Here is a 20,675-nt window from a genome sequence, read left to right on the forward strand (position 1 = left end):
AGATAAGTTGAACAGTGTCAGCGCCTAAAGCCCAGGTCCTTGGGCCAGGGTGACTCTGCAGGGGGCGCCACAGCGAGGAGAGCAGGACGGCCACCGGAGTCCAGGGGCATCTTGAGAATGTGCTAGAATCGAAAGCACAGTCCTCGAGGTCTGGAAGGTCGCAGTGTGAAGACGAAGCTGAGGGAGGCAGTGGGCGCATGCGGGGCAGACCCCACCCCGCGTGTGCGTGTCCCCCGCGCGGCCCTGGCTGTGGGGCAGGGGCTGCACGTGAGCTCCGCGAGGGGCGTCACCTCTCGGTGGTCTCCTCCCCTCTCTCCGCACGAACCCCTTGGTCTGAGACACGACAGAGCCGTCCAGGTGACGTGCCCTGACTGGCAGCTGGGGGTGTGGCTGGCGACAGGTGGGTTAGGCCCCGGGGCGGCCGCCCAGGAACCTGGGCATGCGCTGTCCGCACGCGCCTTGGAGCCAGCCCCATTGCCGAGCCAGGAGCGGCCTGCGCCCGGCAGCCGGGCGGGCTGTGGCCACGGCTTGGGACCCTGCGTGGGGACCCCTGTCTGGTTTCAGACACGCCTGTCTCTGGGGCATCTGGGACAGCCCGTAATTGGTGTGTGGGGTTGGGGCAAGGCTGAAGGTCGGGGATCGGGGAGTGTGGCCCAGACACAGCCTGGCGGGCAGCGGGAGCAGAGCAGCCCCTCATGCTCCAGCGTCTGGTCCCGAGACCCCTGTGGCTGGGGGAGAGGCTTCTCTTTCTCTCCCCGCCCCCCATTTTTTTGAGACAGGGTCTCGCTCTGTCTCCCAGGCTGGAGTGCTGTGGCCTCATCACAGCTCACTGCAGCCTCCAACTCCTGGGCTCAAGCGATCCTCCTGCCTCAGCCTCCCAAGTGGCTGGGACCACAGGCGTGACCCTCTCCTTTTTAATTCCTGAAAAGTTCCACATTTTCATTTACCTGGTTTTTTCCTGTATGATTTGTTTGTCCTGTTCCTGCAAAGCTGGAAAGGTTGCCTTTCTTCCATAAATCTGATGATTCTGATGATTTTGCCATTCCCAGAATCTTGGTGACGCAGCCTGCAGGGCCCCTAGCGTCTCTCTGGACGGTCACTCGTGCTGTGCACACACAGGCAGCCCAGCCTCGAGGCCCCGGGCTGGCCGCGCAGGCTCTGCGGGAAAGGCCCGTGTTGGGCCTCTGCGTCCCTCTGGGCATCCGGGCGTCCACAGCCCTCCAGACCACCCCGCCCCATGGGCCCCTCCGGTCCTTCCAGAAGCGCTGGGCACCCCAACCGCCCCGTCCTGACGTCTGGCCTCCTGCACCCCCTTCTCCCAGCCCCTGCGTCCGCCATGTCCTGGGCCTGCTGTGTTCCCCTCACTAGGAGTCCCTCAGCGTGAAGCCCACTCAGAGTTCTGTGGTCACCTCTGCGTGTGGCTCCAAGCCCAGCCTCTGCGCGAGTCCCACCTGCCACGGGGCTTTCTCTGGGCTCCGGCTGTGGGCGCCGGTGACACGACTCTCCTGTCTGATCTCATTCCATGTCCCTGAGGTGCTAGGTGTGTTCCTGTCCTCGTTCTGTAGGTGAGGAACAGGGGCCCAGAGGCAGGGCCACAGCAGAGCCCCCCTGGGAGGACAGCGGAGCTGAGCTGACAGCGCCCCTCCCTGCACCCCCACTGCTCCCTGCCTGTCCCCAGTCTCAGGGGGCCCTGTCCCCAGTCTCAGGGGGCCCTGTCCCCAGTCTCAGGGGGCCCCCGCCAAGCCCTCCCTAGCCGGACCTCGAGGGCTTGGGTTTTGCATGTTTTGTGAGGAAGGACGTGGTTGGGCAGCAGGTGGAACTGGAATGGGGTCGCCGAGTAGGTGACAGTGTTTACCTTCCGTCACTGTGCTGTGGTCATGCGTGCGGACACCCTGCTTTCCTGTAATCCACTCTAGCTGGTTCAGAAAGGTGTGCGTGTGCGTGTGCGTGTGTGCCTGTACCTGTGCGTGTGTGCGTGTGCGCCTGTGCCCGCCCGTGGGAGGGTCACGGAGCGGCCGTGCGGAGTGTGAGTGCCGGGGAATCTGGGTGCAGCTGGACCGAGCTCTTGCTCTTTTCCTGCCTGGCTGGAGGCTCCTGGGAGCCCCGGTGGCCCGAGCCTGCCCTGCCCGGCTCCAACAGCCCCTGTGCCGGCCGCAGTGAGGGAGAGACCTGGCTGGTGAGAACCGGGGCGGTGAGAACGCTGATTCCCACCGGAAATGGGGAAAGTGAACACTTGCTTTAAAATAAACTGGGTTTTATACATTGTTTCCCACAAAGTGTTTGCAAGTGACCTTGAGCCGGCTGTGCCCTGGCTAGGGTGGCGGTGGGGGTGTGGAGAGGCGCCCCTCACGCCGTGTCCCCCGCAGCGCACCTACCGCGTGCCCAAGGAGATCCGCGTGGAGCCGCAGAAGTTCGCGGAGGAGCTGATCCACCGGCTGGAGGCCGTGCAGCGCACGCGGGAGGCCGAGGAGAAGCTGGAGGAGCGGCTGAGGCGCGTGCGGATGGTGAGTGCGCCGCCCCGTCTGCTCCCGGTGTCTCTGCACAGGTCGCCAGTCCCGGCCGGCCCCGCGGAGCCTCCTCCGCCAGGCCAGGCCTGCCCCCGAGAGCCCCCGCACCCGCCTCGGCCTCCCCACCCCACCAGGGCCCACGTGTGAGGGGGCGGGACAGACACCGTCGCCTGCCGCGCAGTCCTGTGGCCCCCGCAAGGCTGTCACCCTGCACAGCCAGCCAGGAGCTGCGTGAGCCTGTGCGAGGCAGGAGGGGCCCCGAGACCTTTGCACACGCGTGCAGGGGCCGCAGCGCCTGAGACGTCGGCCACGGATGTGGCAGGCTCTGTGTCCTTCCGTGTGTCACGTGGTTCTTGGACACCACTGAACACAGCCCTCCGGGTGCCGTGGGCCTCCCCGTGTCACCTGTAGGAAGGCCTGTGCTATGCTCTCGGCAGGTGTGGCTGCCTGCTGGTGGCTCGTGGTGCCTGCTGGGTGCTGGTGCTCCAGTCGCACCTCAGTGTTCTGCGAATATGAGTATTTACAGAATAGAAATGTTTTGTTTACATGAGTTTCCACACCTTGAGTTTAAAACGTGATGTGTCTTTGAGGAACTATTTCTTGTGATCCATGTTTAAGATGCAGAGCTCGGCCCCCCTCAGCGCCCGAGACCCCCAGGCAGGGCTGCTCTTTCCCTGTCGTGGGCTCCCAGGTCTGGAGTCTTGGAGGTGCGGCCGCCAGGGTGGGCGTGGCGCTGCCGTCTGTCCCAGCTGCGTCCTGTGCTCTGCAGCCTGGACGCGGCGGGCCTGGCCCCGAGCTGGGGAGGCGGACGGACCCCACGTCGGGAGCTGGGATTCACGGCGGGAACCAGGTTTGACCGCCGTGGACTTTGAGAACGAGATGAGTAGCCAGGCGGCTCTGCAGGAAGGGGTTTGCGTGAAGACATTAGCGGGCTCATGCGTGCGCGCACACACACGCAGATTTTTCATCCTTAGTGAACCGTTTTGCCCCTGTGACCGGCAGCGTCTTCTCTTTCCCCTCCTGGCACTGGGCCTGGGGCAGCCCTCGCCCTCCCGCGGCCCAGGTGTGGGCAGGTGCTGCCCCTCCCACCCCGTGCACCCTGTCCACGGTCCCCTGAGGAAGGGACTTGGTCAGTCCTTGAGGCTCAGGAACCCGGCCAGGGCCACTTGCCAGGGCCGCCGTCCATCTGCGTAAGAGCAGAGTCACCCGCCACGCGGTTCTGCAGCTGGCGGGACTAAGACCTCCTCCTGGAGACCTGCCGTTCCCGGCGTGGCTGCCTCGCTGCCCAGGGCACCCGGTGGCCCTTGGTGGCCCCAGGCCATCTGCAGCCGAGACACTGGGTATGCGGCAGCCGGTCCTCCCAGGGCCTGTCGGCAGCCTGGTCAGGCAGTTAAGGGAGGAGGCGGAGTGCAGTTGAGACTCTGATGTCTGGAAACCAGATGTTGGGAACAGAGTTGCTGAAATACTGAGGATACTAATCCTGGTGGGCGCCACATCCCGGCTTGTGTGTCATGACAAAGTCCACATCGCCCTTCGGGTGGCAGAGTGCCCCACGGTGACATCGCTGTTCGTGTGAAGGTGGCCCTGGGGACGCCACAGTTAACAACTCTCAAGACGAGTGTGCCTGTGAAGAGGTGGGGAAAGGAAGAACCCCCCCTCGCTGTGACGCTGAGCTGCGGTGGTCCTGCCGAGGGGCCCCAGGCTCCCGGCTGCGTGGCCGTGGTCCTGCCAGGCCAACGTTCTTTGTGTTTGTTTCTTAAGACGGGGTCTTGCCCTGTTTCCCTGGGTAGAGAGCTGTGGCATCATCATAGCTCACAGCAACCTCAACTTCCTGGGCTTAAACCATCCTCCTGCCTCAGCCTCCCGAGTAGCTGGGACTACAGGCGCCACCATGCCCGGCTAATTTCTTTCTATTTTCAGTAGAGACGGGGGTCTTGCTCTTGCTCAGGCTGGTCTCGAACTCCTGAGCTCCAGCGATCCGCCCGCCTCGGCCTCCCAGAGTGCTGGGATTACAGGCGTGAGCCACCGCGCCCGGCCTAGCAAGATAGTTTAAAGTCGGATGGAGCGGTGGGCGTGTGGTGTGCTTTTCTGATACCCGAGTCCCAAACCCACAGAGTCCCTGGCTCTGTCGCAGCAGCAGGGCAGGCAGGCCGCGCTGTGCCGCCAGGGGCTGAGCACTGTTCTTTCATTTAACAGAAAATGCTAAGACGAATAAGCGCTCGTCTTTTCTCTCAGGGCGTCATCTGTGGACGGAGGCTCCCAAGTTCGGGGGCCGCCTCATTCTCGGTCCTGCGGCTGCCGCAGCTGACGTGGACCTCGCTCCGTGCGGGCTGTGGCGTGTCTGCTGGGCGGCCGTGCAGCCGCAAGGCTGTTGCGGTGTCTGATTTTCCAGGGCATCATGCTGTAGATAGTGGTCCTTTTTAAAAAGGAATAACTCAAATTTTTGATATAGTGTATTTTCATTGTGAAATGTGGTGCTGTTTGAGGCACCCACGGTGGGCACACCGGTGTGGACACGCCTGTCGCCCGCGCAGGGAGGCGTGTTTGCACGCGTGAGAGGTCGGTGCAGACTCGTGGACGTTCGTATGAAGTGTGGGAGTCGCTCAGTCCCTCCCCTGGTGCTGAGCACGGTCCCGGCAGGGGGGAAACAGACGTGAACTGTGGCTGAGGAGTAGGGTGGTCGCGTCTACACGGACAGATCTGCGTCCGCAGCCGTCAGCTCTCCGGGAGGCAGTTGAATCCAGGAGCTCAGCCTGGGGCCCTGTAGGACGAGCAGGCGGCAGGAGCTCTTGTGTGGGGGCAACGTTCTCTCTGCAAACGTGTAGAATATGTATCTCTGGGCAGTAACACGTGTAGAATATGTATCTATGGGCAGTAACAGGTGTAGAATATGTATCTATGGGCAGTAACACGTGTAGAATATGTATCTCTGGGCAGTAACACGTGTAGAATATGTATCTATGGGCAGTAACAGGTGTAGAAAATGTATCTATGGGCAGTAACAGGTGTAGAATATGTATCTATGGGCAGTAACACGTGTAGAAAAATGTATCTATCGGCAGTAACACGTGTAGAAAAATGTATCTATCGGCAGTAACACGTGTAGAAAACGTATCTATCGGCAGTAACACGTGTAGAAAATGTATCTATCGGCAGTAACGCTAAGAAATAGGGAAACAAAAACCTGCCTTTGAAGAAAGCACAGGAGGAGGCCACCCCTGTGCGGCGCCGTCTCTGTCTGTGACTGCCGTGTTCCCCCGGCCCCAGGCGTGGTCCCCTCTGGTCTGTGTCCCGTCCCGTCCCACGTCCCCAGCCTGCCGCCTGGGACCAGCGGGGGCAGGAGGCTCCCGGGCTCAGGCCCCTCGTCGAGGCCCTGCCCGGCCGGGCATCCTCGCGGCGGGGCCGGTCCCGTTTCTGCTGTTTTCCCCGAGCGTCCGGTTTTCACAGTGCGGCTGGCACTGAGGTGACGATGCCGCCTTGTCCCCGCGCAGGAGGAGGAAGGCGACGATGGCGACCTGTCTTCTGGCCCCCTGGGGGCGGGTCACAAGCTGCCTCCCGGCCCCGCCTGGCACCACTTCCCGCCCCGCTACGTGGACATGGGCTGCGCCGGGCTGCGGGACGCGCACGAGGAGAACCCCGAGAGCATCCTGGACGAGCACGTGCAGCGCGTGCTCAGGACGCCCGGCTGCCAGTCGCCGGGGCCCGGCCACCGCTCCCCCGACAGCGGGCCCGGGGCCAAGGCCGCGCTGGGGGGCTCCGGGCACAGCAAGCATCTGCCCAAGCCGGGGGCGAAGCCGGACGCGGCCGGCCTGCACCACCACAGACACCTGCACCACCACCTGCACCACGGCGCGGCGCGGCCCAAGGAGCAGGTGGAGGCCGAGGCCACCCGCAGGGTCCAGGGCAGCTTCACGTGGGGCCCGGAGCCGTACGGCCACGGAGCCAAGCCCCGCAGCTACTCGGAGGGCGTGGGCGCCGCCCCCAGCGCCGGTGACAGCCTGGCCCACGGGTGAGTGTGCGCCGGCTGCGCCGCGTGCCTGGGAGTCGGGCCTGTGCCGGGGAGGTCGAGGCACAAGGCTGTGCCCTTGTGGGAGGCCAGAACTTCCTGTGAAACTCACAGGGACTCATGGCTGCAGCCAACACGCGTGACCCAGCCTCTGTGGGGCATTCTCGGGCCTGGCGAGGGCCCCAGTGCGGAGTGGGGCGAGTCTGGGCTCGGAAGAGCAAGCGGGGCCTGGTGCCGGTGCCCAGCCGTGCGGGGCGGAGGTCCGGGCTGCAGCCCTGGGCGCTGGCTCCGTGCCGAGGCGTCAGGCTGGGAGGGTGGCCAGTGGCCGGCCCAGCCCGTCCCCAGACGGCACCGGCACAGCCAGCAGCTGGCCGGCGCCACGGGGAGCTGCCTCGCAGAGCAGGGCGCGAGGGGCTCTGCTGGCAGCGGGGGAGGCTGTGGGGCACGGGGTGACCGCAGGTCTTGCTCTCGCAGTGGGAAGGCGGCTGTGCCCTCCAAAAGGAGCGCCAAGAAGGCCGACTCGGGGAAGGGCGCCGGCGTGGAGGTGCCGGGGCCCTCGGAGGACGTGGAGAAGACGCAGAAGATCATGCAGTGGATCATCGAGGGGGAGAGGGAGATCAGCCGGCACCGGAAGGCCGGCCACGGGTGAGAGGCGCCCCCGGGCCTGACCCCCCGGAGCGAGGCGGGCGTCCATCGCGGTGGAGCCCGTTGGCGCCCGCCCTGCCCGGCAGCGCGTGTGGGGCCGCGACGCAGCCGTGGCCGTCACGTTCTTGACAGGTCGGGGCCCAGCAACGTGCTGCGTGTGGTTTCTAATTTATGATGTTGTGGGTGATTTGCGTTTTTATTTGAATTTCCCATAGAGTTCAGGTTTTTTACAATGAACACTTTAATATGAAAAACTTTTGACCAAAAAAAAAAAAAATACACCTTTTAAAACCCTTCATGTGGTGTACAATTTTTATTTTTGTTTTAGAGACAGGTTGTTGTTCTGTTGCCTGGACTGGAGTGCAGTGGTGTGATCACACCTCACTGCAGCCTCCAACTCCTGGGCTCAAGCGATCCTCCTGCCTCAGCCTCCTCAGCAGCTGGAACCAATACACTACTTGTGTCTCAGTAAAGCTATTAAAAATAAGAAAGAAAAAAGAAGCCTGGGCAGGCGCAGTGGCTCACACTTACAATCCCAGCACTCTGGGAGGCCGAGGCGGGAGGATCCCTAGTGCCCAGGAGTTTGAGACCAGCCTGGGCAACATAGCAAGATCCCATCTCTGAAAGAAAATATTTTTAATTAGCTGGGCGTGTTGGCACATGTCTGTAGTCCCAGCAGAAAAAAAGAAGTCTGCAAGAAAGGGATGTTTTTATCACGTCTGCTGAGGGAGACATTCACGGGGCTCGGTCACTGGGCCCGAGCGTGTACCCCCGCCCCATGCCACCCCCAGTTGGTGTCGGCCTGCCAGGCGGGTGACCAGGGTGCCAGCTGCTGCCACACACCGTTCTCTTGTTCCCAAGGTCTTCTGGGGCGAGGAAGCCACAGGCCCACGAGAGCTCCCGACCTGTGTCCCTTGAGCGCCCTGGGGCCATGCAGCCCTGGGCCGGCACTCAGCTCCGGGCCTCTGTGCAGCCCTCGCACCTCTTCATGCAAGACCCCACGATGCCGCCCCACCCGGCCCCCAACCCTCTGACCCAGCTGGAGGAGGCCCGCCGGCGTCTGGAAGAGGAAGAGAAGAAAGCCAGCAGGGTGCCCTCCAAGCAGAGGTAGGGCCACACGGGCCACACGGGGCGCGGGGGACGTTCCTGGGGCCAAAGCCCCCTGGGACCTGAGGCCTGCACAGGGGCCCTTGGGGGGACACAGCCCGAGGGGGCCGTGGCTGGTGGCCCTGCCGAGGCACAGAGGGCTGGACAGCAGCCACCCCCTCGAGGCAGGGTCTGCCCCGCCCCCTGTCCCCGAGGAGCAGGGACGCGTCCCTGCAGCTCACGCGGGTTGGCGGGAGGCGGTAGGCGATGGGCCGGGCTTCGAGGTGGCATCCTGGTGGCTGCCTGCCGACCACACCCCGACAGCCCCGGACGGGCCGTGCGCGGTGGGCCGACGCCTGGTTCCCAAACTCTCTTCCTGGAGAGACCCCAGCCCACAGCCCCCTCGGCCTCAGCAGTTGGTGCTTCTGCCTCGGGGGCAGGGTGGCTTCTGCCCCGGCCCCGAGGACAGCCCCTGTGTGTGGTGGCCCTTCCTCCCCAGGCAGGGATCTGCTTCTCTGGCCCTCGCAGCTGGGGCTGCGGTCGGCTGTGCCACACGTGCGGTTGTGGGACTTCCTATCCAAGAGACTCTGTCACCTCGGTGCCGGGACTGTGGCTCACAGAAGCTGCTGTTGCCCTCAAGTGACCACTCTTCCCGTCCTTCCGGGTCCCCTGCGGTCCGGCAGCCGGTCTGAGCTGGTGTCGGGCGCAGGCCCTTCTGTGTGGTTCTGGGTGGTTGAAGGTTCACAGTGGGCACCAGGCTCTGAGCCAATGCCAGCTTTGGGACAGAAAGGGTCACCGGTACTTAGAACCAAAAGGCTGAAAAAGGCTGACCATTGCGTGGCTAAATGTCCCCCAGCCTGTGACTTTGTCCAGCCCACAGTGTGCCAGAGCTGCTCGGGGCGGGAGCCTCGCACCCGGCTCCTTGCCCTCGTCCGGCCCGACAGAGCTTGTCGACCTGCAGGCAGGTGGAGCGTGGGGCGTCGCCTGGGGCCTGGCACGTGGCCCGACTGGGGGACGTGGGCGGGTCCACGGCCCTGGGGGCTCCCTGAGGCCGTGGACGAAGCCGCAGAACTCGAGCTTCCCGGACCGTGGCCTGGGCAGGGCTCTCGGGGACGGGGGGAGGCGCTACTGCTTCTCTCTGGCCAGTGACGCCCGCTGGGCCGTGACAACCGCTCGGTGCCGGGTGTTCTGGGGAGCCGGCGGCTCCAGCGTCTCCGCCGTGGGGAGGACCTGGCGGTGCAGGGTCACCTGTCCAGGGAATGTGCGTGTTGTGAGCAGCTGCAGGCGGCACAGGCTGGGGTGGGCGGGGAGCCGGACGCGTGGTCACGGTGACCCGGTGCAGCCGGGCGTGTGCGTCCCCATGGAGGAGCCGCTGCACCGAGGACCCAGGCAGGCTCAGCCGTGAGCCGGGTCTGGGCCTCCCCGGGCGCAGCTGGAGGCGGCGCCACACTCCGGCGTCCTCGTCGTCGGGGGGCTCCTGCCGGAGAGCTGAGCGGGGAGAGCCGCAGCCCGGGGAGGGGCCGCGCACAGACCCCCCAGCAGGCGCTTTGCCAGGTGGAGGCCACACCCCCCGTGCTGGCCGAGGTGCCAGGACTCGAGCCCCCCAGATCCGTGTCTCAAAGCGTGTTCCAGGGAACTCGGGATCCGTGTTCCAGGGTGCAGACCCGGCGCTCCGGACCGAATCAGTGACGCCTGTTTCTTGGCCGTCTGCGGCGGCTCCTCTGGGGTCGGGGGTCTCGTCCCCCTCCCGCTTGGAGCCTCCGGTGGGCGGGTCCCGCAGCCCCTCAGTCTGGCGCCTGCTTGAAGCCGCTCAGGCCCCACTGACGCGGTTGTTCCCTAGGTATGTGCAGGCCGTCATGCAGCGGGGACGCGCCTGCGTCAGGCCAGCGTGCGCGCCGGTGCTGAGCGTGGTGCCAGCCGTGTCGGACATGGAGCTCTCCGAGACAGAGTACGTGCCCCGGGTCCCCCCGTCCCGCGCCGGGTCCTGGTGGCGCAGCTGTCCCGGGACGGGAGCTCGGGCAGCGCCCTTGGAAGCGGCGGTGGCTGGAGAAGGTCCCCGGCGTCGCGTCCAAGCTGCCCGGTGGCCTTCCTGCCCGTCCCCCTTGGGCTGCTGGCCAGTGCGGTGACAGTGACCAGCAGGCCAGAGAGGAGGCCTAGGCTGGGCTGGGCCCTGCACCCTCCCGGGCATCACGGCCGGGCCTCGCCGAGGGCAGACCTGTCCCTGCCCGCCTCCGCCTTCGCCTTCCTGAGCCCCAAGCCAGGCCTGGGGACGCGCTGGTCCCCAACCGGCTGTCCCTGAGCGGGGTCAGGAGCTACGGCCAGGGTCCTGGTGCACAGGCGTCGAGGTGCTGACTGCAGCTGTGACCACACTGCGTGCCTGGCGCCCCCTGCGGGTCTGGACTCTGTGCCCAGCAGGAAGCCACTGCTGGGGCCTGGGCAGGAAGGCGCGGCCGTGTCCACACCCCACACCCCACGGCCCCTGCAGGCAGTGTAGACAGGGCTGACCGCTTCTGTTCTGCCCTTGTGTTCAAGACAGGAGGAAGCTCGCCCCAGAGGGGCCTTCCGGGTGGGGTCCCCCCGGGTCCCCCGTGCACTCAGAGCCTCTGCTCTGGGCAGCCCCCCGGGGGCCTCCGTCCGTCTCTGGAGCGGCAGCCCCCCCAGGCTGGAACACAGCACGGGGAAGCCCAAGAAAGCAGGTGTCTGGGCGCCTGGGTGACCACATGGATGGTCACGTGGCTGAGGCGGCCCAGCAGGCCATGACCCCAGCTCTGGAAGCTTCTGGGTGCACCCAGCTGGTGGGGCCCCAAGGTCTGGGCCCGCGTGGCCTGGACAGCATGGGCGGCTGGGCTCTGCCTGTCGTCCCAGGGGCTTAGTGGCCACGTAGCCGGCAGCAGGGGGGGAGGCCCCGTCTCTCGGGAAACGGCGCCGGCCTCACACACGGCGGGTCCGGCCCCAGACGGGTCCCTGCCAGGTCGCACACGGTTCTGTTTGTCCACCGCGGCCTTTCCAGCGTTTGAGTTTCGGGGCTTTGGGGCTCACCGGGGTACAAGCAGCGTCGCCGCGCTCCCGCCCTGGAGGTGGGGCTGCCACGGTCCTCAGGACCTGTGGGGGTGGCCCCGGCCCCCGGCTGGGCGCCGAGCATCCTGTGCTCACCGGTGTGGTCGGGGGGATCCGGGGCCTGCGTGGTGGCGTCACTGGGTGGGCTGAGGCCCTGGCCGTCAGGGGGCGGCGGGTGAGCTGGGGCCACGCTGCGTCCCTGTGGCCGGGCCGGTGCGGGACTGGCCCCAGGCTGAGGTGCTGCGTGGTGGGCGGGCCCCTGGCCTTCCTGAGCGTGGGGCAGGCCAGCGCCGCGATTCCGCCCGGGGGTCCCTGTGGGACCGGGCCTGAGCCCAGTGCCGGCCCTGTCTGTCCCCAGGACAAAGCCGCAGAGGAAGGCGGCCGGCAGCAACGCCCAGCCCTGCGACAGCATCGTGGTGGCCTACTACTTCTGCGGGGAGCCCATCCCCTACCGCACGCTGGTGAGGGGCCGCGCCGTCACCCTGGGCCAGTTCAAGGAGCTGCTGACCAAGAAGGGCAGCTACAGGTGAGCGTCCGGGGTCAGGCCAGAGGACCGGGGGTGTCTGCACCTGTCCACGCCGTGACGGGCCCCAGGCAGCGTCGGGACGCGGGCCCTCGCCCTGCGGGTGGGAGAGCAGCCCAGACACGGTGCTGGACCTGCTGCCGGGCCCCCCGGGTCAGCCCCTTCTTGCCTGATGGCAAAGGCCGGGGCCCCTTCCACCAGGTCCGCCCGGCGCTGCTCCGCCCTGGAGGCCCCTGGGCGCGGCCTGGGGGAGGGGCAGACCCGGAGAGCCTGGGGCAGTGTGCCCCACAGCGGGTTTCCACCACCCACCACGTGGCTGTGAGACACCCCGAGGGTGCTGGAGGGTGTGGCACGTCACCTGTCACCGCAGCGGAGACAGGGCTCAGCCTGACATCTGCCAGCTCCTCCCTGGCAGCGCCCTAGAGCCCCAGGCAGGGGTTCCCGGGGGATTTTCCTTGCCAGCAGGCCGTGAGCCGTCCTCGTGGCGGGTCTGGGGTCACACGCCTGCTCACCGGCCCCCCGCTGCGTCACCCAGATACTACTTCAAGAAAGTGAGCGACGAGTTCGACTGCGGCGTGGTGTTTGAGGAAGTCCGAGAAGACGAGGCCGTCCTGCCCGTCTTTGAGGAGAAGATCATCGGCAAGGTGGAGAAGGTGGACTGACCGGCAGCCTGGTCGCCAGGACACACGGTCCCAGCGCGTCAGCGCATCAGCGCCGGGGACGACCTGCGCTCGGCCGACAGGTGTGGCCCGCAGAGGCAGGGGAGGGCCGGGCGTGCCGCCCTCCTTGGTCTGCCTGTGTCTGGGGGGCCGGGGGCCCTCCCAGCGTCCCGGCCACCGCCCACAGCCGTGCTGGGGGCCGACCCCCTGGCGCCCACGCTGCGGCGCCCACGTTCCCGCGGGGTTGGCCTGCGGCAGTCTGGTCAGGCCCAGGCCTGAGCGCAGAGGCCTGCGGGGGTCTCTGTCAATTGTACATGTCACCGAGTGCCTTGAACACAGCGTGTCTCTCACCTGCCACTGTGGGAACCGGCGCCAGGGCCCCTGGCCTCAGCCTCAGCCACGCGGTCGGCGGCCCCGGTCCCCCTCCTGGGGCCGTGTAAATATGTACATTTCTCAGGCCAGGGCAGCAGGGGGCTGCCCACGCCCGTTTTTCACGCGATGACTTGTACAATTATCTTTTCAAAGGTACTTGGATAATAATGAAATAAAACAGTTTTTGAACCTGCCCTGGCTGTGGAGTGCACTGTCTGAGGCTGGCAGGACCCCAAGACCCGGCCACGAAGGCGGCCACGCTGGCCTCTGCGGCCCGGGGGCGGGGGGCGGGGGGCCGGGGCCTTGCGCAGGAACCAGGCGCACAGAGCAGGGCAAAGCGCTTTATTCACAGCTCACTCCGGCGCCCACAGAGGTGCTCCCGGGGCAGCTACAGCTCCTCCTTGGACCCCACGGGGGACTTGGCTGGTGACCCCTAGAAGAGGCCACAGGCAGCTCAGGCTCTGCCCTCGGCTGCCCCCACCCAGCCAGCCCCGGGGACAAGGGGAGGGACTGTCCGGAGGCCTGGAACCCTGAGATAAAGGGCACCCACCGGGACGGGGACCACGGGCTCCTCGGTGGGCTCCTCGGTGGGCTCCTCGGTGGGCTCCTCGGTGGGCTCCGTGGGCAGCTCGCCCCCGTTGTCGAGGAACTGGGAGAAGGTCTCCAAGTCCCTGGTGCTTTTGTACTCGATCACCTGAGGAGGAACAAGAGGGCCTGGAGGACACACACCCCCTCCCAGGATACGTCCGGGGTCCGGGACCAGCCCCGGGCCCGGGAAGGGGGTCCTGGCTCCCCCCGGCCCGCCCGCCTCACCTTCCGCCCAGGCCCTGCTGGGAAGTACGTGAGGGTGGGGAAGCTGCGCACAGCCAGGCCGTCCAGCTCGTTGGCGGTGGCATCCAGCTCAGCAATGACGATGTCCTCGCGGTCCTGGTACTTCTCGGCCAGCGCCTCCCAGGCCGGGGCCATCTCCCTGCAGTGGGCGCACCACGGGGCGTCTGGGACGCAGGAGTTGAGCACAGCCCGTGGCCCCCCGCCCAGCCCGCCTCCCCCCGGCCCCCTCGGCACTCACAGAACTTGACAAACACATTCTTGGTTTCGTCAAAAGCCACCTGCTCGAAATTCTTGCTCACGAGGGTCTTGACCGGCCGCTGGTCCCAGTCAGGGGGGACCTCCTGGCTCAGGAGATAGGGCTGGGGGGGCCAGGCGGGCGCCTCACTCACTGGGGGCCCTGCGTGCCGCTCCCGCCCCCTGCCCCGTGGCGGGCAGTGAAGCCGCCCACCTGGACGTGACCCCCGAGGACGGCGCGGCAGAAGGCGGCCACCGAGGCTGCGGTGACGGGCTCCCCGTCCGCAGGCGCGTACTTCTCGGTGGTCTCGATGTTGACCAGGCGCAGGGTGGGCGCCGCCTCGGCCTTGAGGCCAAAGTACTGCAGCACGTGGTCGTTGTCCGCAGCCACGTCCACCAGCACGAACAGCACCTGCCGCAGGGAGTCCAGGCTGGGCCCCTGCCGCGCCCCGCCCACTGCCCCGCCCCTGCCACCGCACTGCCCCGCCCCTGCCCTGCCGCCGCCCCGCCCCCTGCCCCGCCCCTGCCGCCGCCGCGCCCCGCCCCGCCGGCCCCACAGTACCTGCCCCCGGAACGGGGGAGCCGCCTCCCGGAAGCCCGCCAGGAGCTCCCTGTGTGGAGCCAGTGTCTGGTTGACAAACAGCAGCAGGTGGTTGAGGATCCTGGCAGCGAAGATCTTGGGGGACGTCTGCAGTGGGAGGGGCTCATGACTCGGGGCACCCCCAGATCTTAGGCGACATCTGCAGTGAGGGGCTCATGACTCAGGGCACCCCCACCCCCAGCACCTGTGGCCCAACACACCTGGCTGTTGAACTCGGTGACCAGGCGCATGCTGTGAGTGACCAGGAAGCGGGACAGGTCCCCCAGGTCCAGGCCGAGCTCCTTGTCCACCGGGAAGTCCGCCCTCCCCTCGTCAAACTGATGGCACCGGGGGGGTCAGTGGGAGCCGCGGCCCGAGCCCACCCGCACACCTCGGCCCTGACCCACCTGCTTGAGGAGGACCACGGTGTCGTTGGTGAGATCAAACTTCTGAAAGAGCTGTGGGCGGTCGGTGAGGCCAAAGGTCATGTCCAGGGCATCCTGGGCCAGGGCCAAGAAGGTGGCCACATCCTTGTCCTGCAGGTCCTAGGGGGCCCGGCCCTGTGAGGCTGGCGGGTGCCGCGTTGCTGGCCCACGGCCCAGCCCCCAGGCCGGCCCGCTTACCTGGAAGAAGCCGATGACCACCACGTCCCAGGTACCCACCAGCACCTGGACATCTGCCTCATCCTCCAGCCGCGTGGCGCTGGGCCCCACCCGCCTTCTCAGCCACTCCGCGATGCCCTCGGCCTCTCGGGGGCCTGTGGAGAGCCCCACTCAGCCTGGGCCCGGCCCTGTCCCCGTCCCTGTCCCCAACCCATGCCTGCCCCCCGCACCTGTGTACTCCTCCGGGTCCGTGCGCTTCCCGTCACGGAAGAACTTGAGCGTGGGGTACTCCGTCACACCAAACTCCTCGGTCAGCTCTGGCTCCGCGGGCCCGTCCACCTTGGCCAGCGCGGCCGGGACCGATGCGGCTGCTAGCAGGCCAGCCGCCTTCCGGTACTCGGGGGCCAGCGCCTCACAGTGCCCGCACCACGGCGCATCTGGGGGACGGAGCGGTGAGTGCCCCAGGCCGGGCCCACCTCCTCCCCGCCCGCCCAGAGCCCGCAGCACCTCAGGTCCAGCAGGGAGCAGACGCTCGGTCACACCCGCCGCCTCCAGGGCCCCTGAGCCTTGGCCCAGCCAGGCCCGAGCACCAGAGACTCCCCGAGACCCCCCAGGCTGGGGGCACAGGGACCAGCGAGATGTGAAGTCTGAGAAGCCGCCTGTCACCACTTTCTAAGGCCGGGGCTCCCGGGCCACATGTGGCTGCCTGCCGTGGCTGCCAACTAAGAAAACATGGTTTTCATGTTTGCAAAGGGTTGTACAAAAACCACAGACGCACAAAGGCACATATCTGGGCTGTCTGGGCCTTTACTGAAAGTTGGCGGGACGCCACCACCAGCCCCCTGGAGACACTGCCAACCGGCAGCAACGTCAGCGTCACGGCCACAGCTGGCCGAGCAGGGAGGTCCCCCGTAGGTCCCTGCATGGCCACCTGCTCAGACCAGACCCCGGGCCCAGCTAAACCCCAGGGCTCCCAGCACAGCGCCGCCCAGGGCCCTGGGCACAGCCGGGGGCAAGTGCCTGCAGGAGGCCGCTCCTGTGCCGGTGCCTCTGCACATGGCCGGGCCAGCCCCGGGGTCCCCGTGGTCCCCAGCCCCGGACACACTCACAGAACTCCACCAGCAGGGCTGGGTGCTCCCGCAGGGCCAGGCCCAGGGTGCGTCGGCTCAGCACCAAGATCCCATCCTCCCTGGGCACCTTCTCCTCGGGGGGCTCCTCCAGGAGCTCCTCTGAGGGACCCTCAGGCCCCTGTCCCTGTCCCCAAGGGCCCGAGGCTCCAAGCAGCAGCAGCAGCAGCAGCGCAGGCAGGAGCTGGCTGTCCATGGCGCTGCGGGCCCGGCGGGGCAGGAGCAGATAAGGGGACGGGAGGCCAAGCAGCAGCCGCCACGTGGCACCCAGGCCTGGTCACAGGGACGATAAGGCCCACATGGCAGAGGGAGGCAGAAAGAGGCGACACCGAGGGCACCGAGACAGGGCGATGTTTAATGGGACTGTTCGGGGACAGTGCCAGGCCCAGGGGCAGGGGGGTCCCAGGACAGAGCAGAGGGCGGGGGAGGGGTCTGGCCACTCACGACGGGGCTGGGGAACACTTGGGGGTCCCTGTGTGGCGAGGGAGGGAGGGAGGGCGGCAGGGCAACAAGGACCCCGTGGGGGGTGGGGTCAGTCCTCCCACTCCTGGCAGATGTGCAGGCCCCACTCCCAGGACAGGTGGTCCGTCCTGTCGTCATCAGTGACGAGGGACGTGACGGTGTAGGCGCCCCGCACCAGGGCGCCCCGCGGCGCCTCCTCCACCGGGCTCACAAACTCGTACTCCTGGGCGCTTGGGCCGTAACTGCCCACCATGTAGACAGCCTTGTCCACTGGGGGAGGGAAGGGTGTCAGGGCTGCCACGGCCCCGCCACGACCCCGCCACGGCCCCCGCTGCCCCCACCCCGCACTCACCTCGCAGGCCCCGGCGGTAGGTGTGATGCACACATCTGAGGCCGCTGACGATCTCCCTGTTGACCTGGGGGACAGAGGCATTAGGGGGTCCTCGAGGGGCGGGGCCCCTGGCTGGCCCTCGCCCCCCACCACAGCTGCCCTCACCTTGAAGGTAATTTTCACTTTGTAATCAACGCCCTCCTTCAGGACAAACACCTGGTTTTTCAGCGCAGCCAGGTCCCCTGTTAGGGAAACAACAGCCAAGGTCTGAACTCCAGGGATGAGCCGAGACCCTGCCCCAGAAGTCCCCGTGGGGGACACCACGCCCACGAGGTCTACAGCGGCAGGCCCAGGCCGGGCGTCCTGGGAGTTACCTGTGAGGTCCATGGTGACGGGCCCCGGGGCCTGCTCCGACATCAGCGTCAGCCGCCTCACCTGCACGTTGGGCAGGCTGGGGTCTGAGGAGAGACTGAAAGTCTGCCGGATGCCCCAGCCGGCCCGCCGCCCCGCCCCGCCCCAGCCCCCCGGCCGAGGCCGTACCCACGACAGGCGGCGAGGGCCCCAGCAGCGCCCGCTTGTACTTGGCCAGGCTCTCGTCCTCTGGGTCCAGCCGCCGGATCTCCAGGACGCTCTTCCTGCCCGGCGCACGGTACTCCGGCACGGCCTCGTCCAGCACGTCATCCTGCTGTGGACGCTCACCCTCCTTGTCAGTCAGCAGGACTGGGGGTCGAGGAGGGGGCGTGAGCAGCAGCCACCGGCTCACCCTGGCACTGGGGCTCCCACTGCCCAAGGGAACCAAAGCGGAAGCCCGAGGGGGGCCGGAGAGAGCAGTGAGTGAGGGGCCGCCGGCACCCAGCTCTCGAGGAGGGGCCCCGGCAGTTGGAGCCCGGCCCAGCTCTGCGGTGGCTCCAGCTCCTCCCGGCCCCGCTGCCCATCCGGGGCCCTTCCCCGACTCTGAGGCCAAAGGTGGGGGTAACAAAGACCCCAAATGGAGGACGGCTCCAAGAGGTGGGGGCTACGGTCACAAAGTGGTGACCCTCAGGGCCCTCCCTAGAGCAGATACTGCCCTCCCAGTCTTCCAGGGCTCCCCACATTCTGGGCTCTTCCCATAAGGCCCTGGGACACCTCTGGGTCCCCCACCATCCTGCCCTGGGACGGGGTCTCTGAACACCTTCCACAGTCCTAGGGGTTCCTCCCCAAGGTGCGCCTGGAGCACGGGTGGTTCTCTGCAGCCCTGAGCTCATGCTCTGGGACCACTGCCCCTGCCTTGAGGGGGCCTCTCTGAGTCTCGACCCACCGCGCTCCCGTCTTCTCAGGGGCCACCACGCGCCCTAAGGAGCACCAGCCCCACCCAGGAAAGACGGATCCAGGCCGCGGTCCCCAAGGGGAGCCGGTCCCGCTGCCTCCCTGGTGTCACAAACACACCCTTCCACTCTTGGCTTCCTTCCCGGGAGGGTCGGGCCTGGGCGCAGCTCCCCCCACCCCGCCAGCCCCCGGCCCGGGGTCTGCGCCGCCCCTAAAGTTGCCGCGGGGGAGGGGCAGGGACCCCCGAGACTCCCCCGCCCCGGCCCCCGGCCCGCGAGGCCGCTCACCTCGGGCGCACAGCGCCAGCCGGAGCAGCTCCAGCAGCTGCGCCCCCAGCTCGCACGCGTCCAGGCCCAGCATGGTGGCGCGCGGCCCGGCCCGCCGCGGAGCCGCCGAGGAGCCGCCGCCCGCCCCGCCGCCGCCGCCGCCCGGCTCGGCGCTCAGCCCCGGCGCGACTGCGGTGAGCTCATCCCGGCCGGGAGCGCCCCCCGCGCCCAGCGCCGCGCCCGCGCCGCGCGCCCCCAGCCGCTCCGCGGACCCCGCGCAGCCCCGGAGAGACGCGCGTGTCGCCCGCACGGCGCACCCGGACCCCGCACAGAGGCGCCCGGACGCGGACGCACGCGGCTGCGGTCACGATCCCAGTCGCCCGCCCGCCGGCTGCGCGCTGCGGCCGCCAGCGCCGCCCCACCCCCACGGCGCCGGCGGGAGTCTGGGCCCCCGGGAAGCGCTCCGGGCCGCGGCGGGGCTGGGGGCGCCGGGCGGAGCAGGTGCGCCCCCGCCCCCGCCGCGTCTCCAGGCGGCCATTAGCCGCAGGCAGCGCAGGCCACACCTGGGCCCGCAGCCCTCCCTCGCCCAGCAGCCCGTCGGGCAGAGGGGACTCCGGGGGCTGCCTCGCCCGCGGGGGGAGCCGGCGCCGCGCGCCCCAGAGGTTCGCAGTCACCAACAGGGAGGAACCGCGGTGAACACGAGTCCCACCCACACACCGAGGTGCGGTCTGGAGACGCCGCAGACATACAGGGAGCCCGCAAATGCTTACCGAGGCGGCAGGCCTGCGGGAGTGGCCGTTCCGGGGAGGGTGTTGGGTCTCTGCCGGGCCTGGAGACACGATTACCGAGGCCCCTGTCCTTGGGGAAAGGACATGGCCACCTCAGCACAACAGCAGTGGGGGGGTCGTGCTAACGGGGCACAGTAGGAGCTTCTGATTTTGACACCTCAACTGAGACCAGAGCGGGGTGGGGATGGGGGGTTGGTCAGCCAGGGGAGGGGTGGCAGGGCCTTAGGCTGGGGAACAGGTGGCCCAAAGGCCGGCGTCTGAGTGAAGGCGGAGGCGCAGAACACCAGCCTGAGCCCTCTTCCTTCCCAGACACCCCCTGTCCCCCATCCCCCTTTCTGGGCCCACTGAGATCAGACCCGCCTGTGTCCACAGAGCATCTCTGAGCAGGAAACCACCTTGGGTGCTGGGGGGGCAGTGGGGCTTGGGTTGGGACTGTTCCCCTTGAATTCCCCCATCTGCCCACAACCTTTCCAAGGCAGGATCCTGTGAGCTGGGCCCAGGCTCCCCTAGAGCCCACCTTGGCTGCCCCTGCCCTGCAGGGACCGGGGTGTTAGGCCCCTGGTCCCCAGGCTGGAGATGGTGCCTCCCGTCAGAACCCAGCCAGACCCTGGGGCCAGCCTGACCTACCACAGGGGAGAGGGGATCCCCCGGTAGGAGAGCCCCCCTCCAGCCAGGGCCGGCCTCCCCAGCAGTGGAAACAGACTCAGGCAGCCACGTCTGCAGGCTCCTGGCCCAACGCCCCCCACTCCTCTCCCCCGGCCAGCCCCCAGGACCCTGAGTGCAGAGGGGAGGAGAGGTACCTTGTCAACAGCAAAGCACAAACAGGCCTGTCGCGGCTACTTTTTTCGCTGCAAAAGAATGAATAGTGTTTAGAGAGAAGGGGAGAGACCAAAATCTGACGGAGAAAATGGCCTCCTCATCTAACTTCCTGCCCGTATTCATTTCCAAGGACGCGTGCAAAGGGCCAGTGCCAATCGCTAATTTCTTTAACAACTTCCATACAGGTCAGCTGTTTTCAGCTGAACTTTGCACTCAGCAAACAAGCAGCTTCGGGCAGGTGTTTTCGCCTGACCCTTCATTCACCTGCTCAGGTTCTTTCCATCCAGCCGTCCTTCCTTCCAGGGCCAGCCCCCACACAGGCCCTTACGCACCTTTTATTTATTTATTTATTTATTTTTTTGAGACAGAGTCTCGCTCTGTTGCCCGGGCTGAGTGCCGTGGTGTCAGCCTAGCTCACAGCAACCTCAAACTCCTGGGCTCAAGTGATCCTCCTGCCTCAGCCTCCCGAGTAGCT

The 20,675-nt window shown here is 67.2% G+C and overlaps 3 protein-coding genes across 4 annotated transcripts in view; 1 reads left to right on the plus strand and 2 right to left on the minus strand.

Moving 5' to 3' along the window:
• Positions 1–13,043, plus strand: part of AXIN1 (axin 1) — a 43,574-nt gene extending 30,531 nt beyond the window's left edge. The window contains exons 5-11 of one of the 2 annotated variants that reach the window (XM_069487203.1): positions 2,367–2,504; positions 5,999–6,516; positions 6,988–7,158; positions 8,020–8,265; positions 10,085–10,192; positions 11,660–11,827; positions 12,360–13,043. In XM_069487203.1, coding sequence (XP_069343304.1) covers positions 2,367–2,504; positions 5,999–6,516; positions 6,988–7,158; positions 8,020–8,265; positions 10,085–10,192; positions 11,660–11,827; positions 12,360–12,486 — 1,476 coding nt within the window. In that variant the 3' untranslated portion in view covers positions 12,487–13,043. The remainder of the gene's footprint in view (positions 1–2,366; positions 2,505–5,998; positions 6,517–6,987; positions 7,159–8,019; positions 8,266–10,084; positions 10,193–11,659; positions 11,828–12,359) is intronic. The other variant, XM_069487204.1, reaches the window with a different exon arrangement.
• A 145-nt stretch (positions 13,044–13,188) lies between these two features.
• On the minus strand, positions 13,189–16,481 carry PDIA2 (protein disulfide isomerase family A member 2). The gene is made up of 11 exons (XM_069487205.1): positions 16,212–16,481; positions 15,333–15,539; positions 15,124–15,257; positions 14,908–15,045; positions 14,722–14,838; positions 14,483–14,608; positions 14,135–14,332; positions 13,925–14,045; positions 13,669–13,850; positions 13,406–13,549; positions 13,189–13,288 (listed from the first exon to the last, which is right to left on the minus strand). Exons 1-11 carry the CDS (start codon positions 16,423–16,425, stop codon positions 13,244–13,246), a joined length of 1,626 nt encoding a protein of 541 aa, XP_069343306.1. The 5' UTR covers positions 16,426–16,481; the 3' UTR covers positions 13,189–13,243.
• A 275-nt stretch (positions 16,482–16,756) lies between these two features.
• Positions 16,757–18,826, minus strand: ARHGDIG (Rho GDP dissociation inhibitor gamma). The gene is made up of 6 exons (XM_069487206.1): positions 18,615–18,826; positions 17,563–17,742; positions 17,397–17,480; positions 17,188–17,264; positions 17,044–17,107; positions 16,757–16,961 (listed from the first exon to the last, which is right to left on the minus strand). Exons 1-6 carry the CDS (start codon positions 18,685–18,687, stop codon positions 16,762–16,764), a joined length of 678 nt encoding a protein of 225 aa, XP_069343307.1. The 5' UTR covers positions 18,688–18,826; the 3' UTR covers positions 16,757–16,761.
• Between the last annotated feature and the right edge of the window lie 1,849 nt (positions 18,827–20,675).

Source organism: Eulemur rufifrons, chromosome 14 (genome assembly GCF_041146395.1).
Source record: "Eulemur rufifrons isolate Redbay chromosome 14, OSU_ERuf_1, whole genome shotgun sequence".
Lineage (NCBI taxonomy): Eukaryota > Metazoa > Chordata > Mammalia > Primates > Lemuridae > Eulemur > Eulemur rufifrons.

Bases quoted from the DNA above. Each gene is read 5' to 3' on its own strand.
- ARHGDIG (XM_069487206.1), bottom strand. From the start codon at position 18,687: ATGCTGGGCCTGGACGCGTGCGAGCTGGGGGCGCAGCTGCTGGAGCTG. The intron at 17,743-18,614 runs GTGAGCGGCCTC...CTCGACCCCCAG, and splicing joins GCTGGCGCTGTGCGCCCGAG to TCCTGCTGACTGACAAGGAG. The intron at 17,481-17,562 runs GTACGGCCTCGG...GTCTCTCCTCAG, and splicing joins GCCCTCGCCGCCTGTCGTGG to ACCCCAGCCTGCCCAACGTG.
- PDIA2 (XM_069487205.1), bottom strand. From the start codon at position 16,425: ATGGACAGCCAGCTCCTGCCTGCGCTGCTGCTGCTGCTGCTGCTTGGA. The intron at 15,046-15,123 runs GTAAGCGGGCCG...CGGGCCCCCTAG, and splicing joins TGGTCATCGGCTTCTTCCAG to GACCTGCAGGACAAGGATGT. The intron at 14,609-14,721 runs GTGTGTTGGGCC...CTCCCACTGCAG, and splicing joins TCACCGAGTTCAACAGCCAG to ACGTCCCCCAAGATCTTCGC.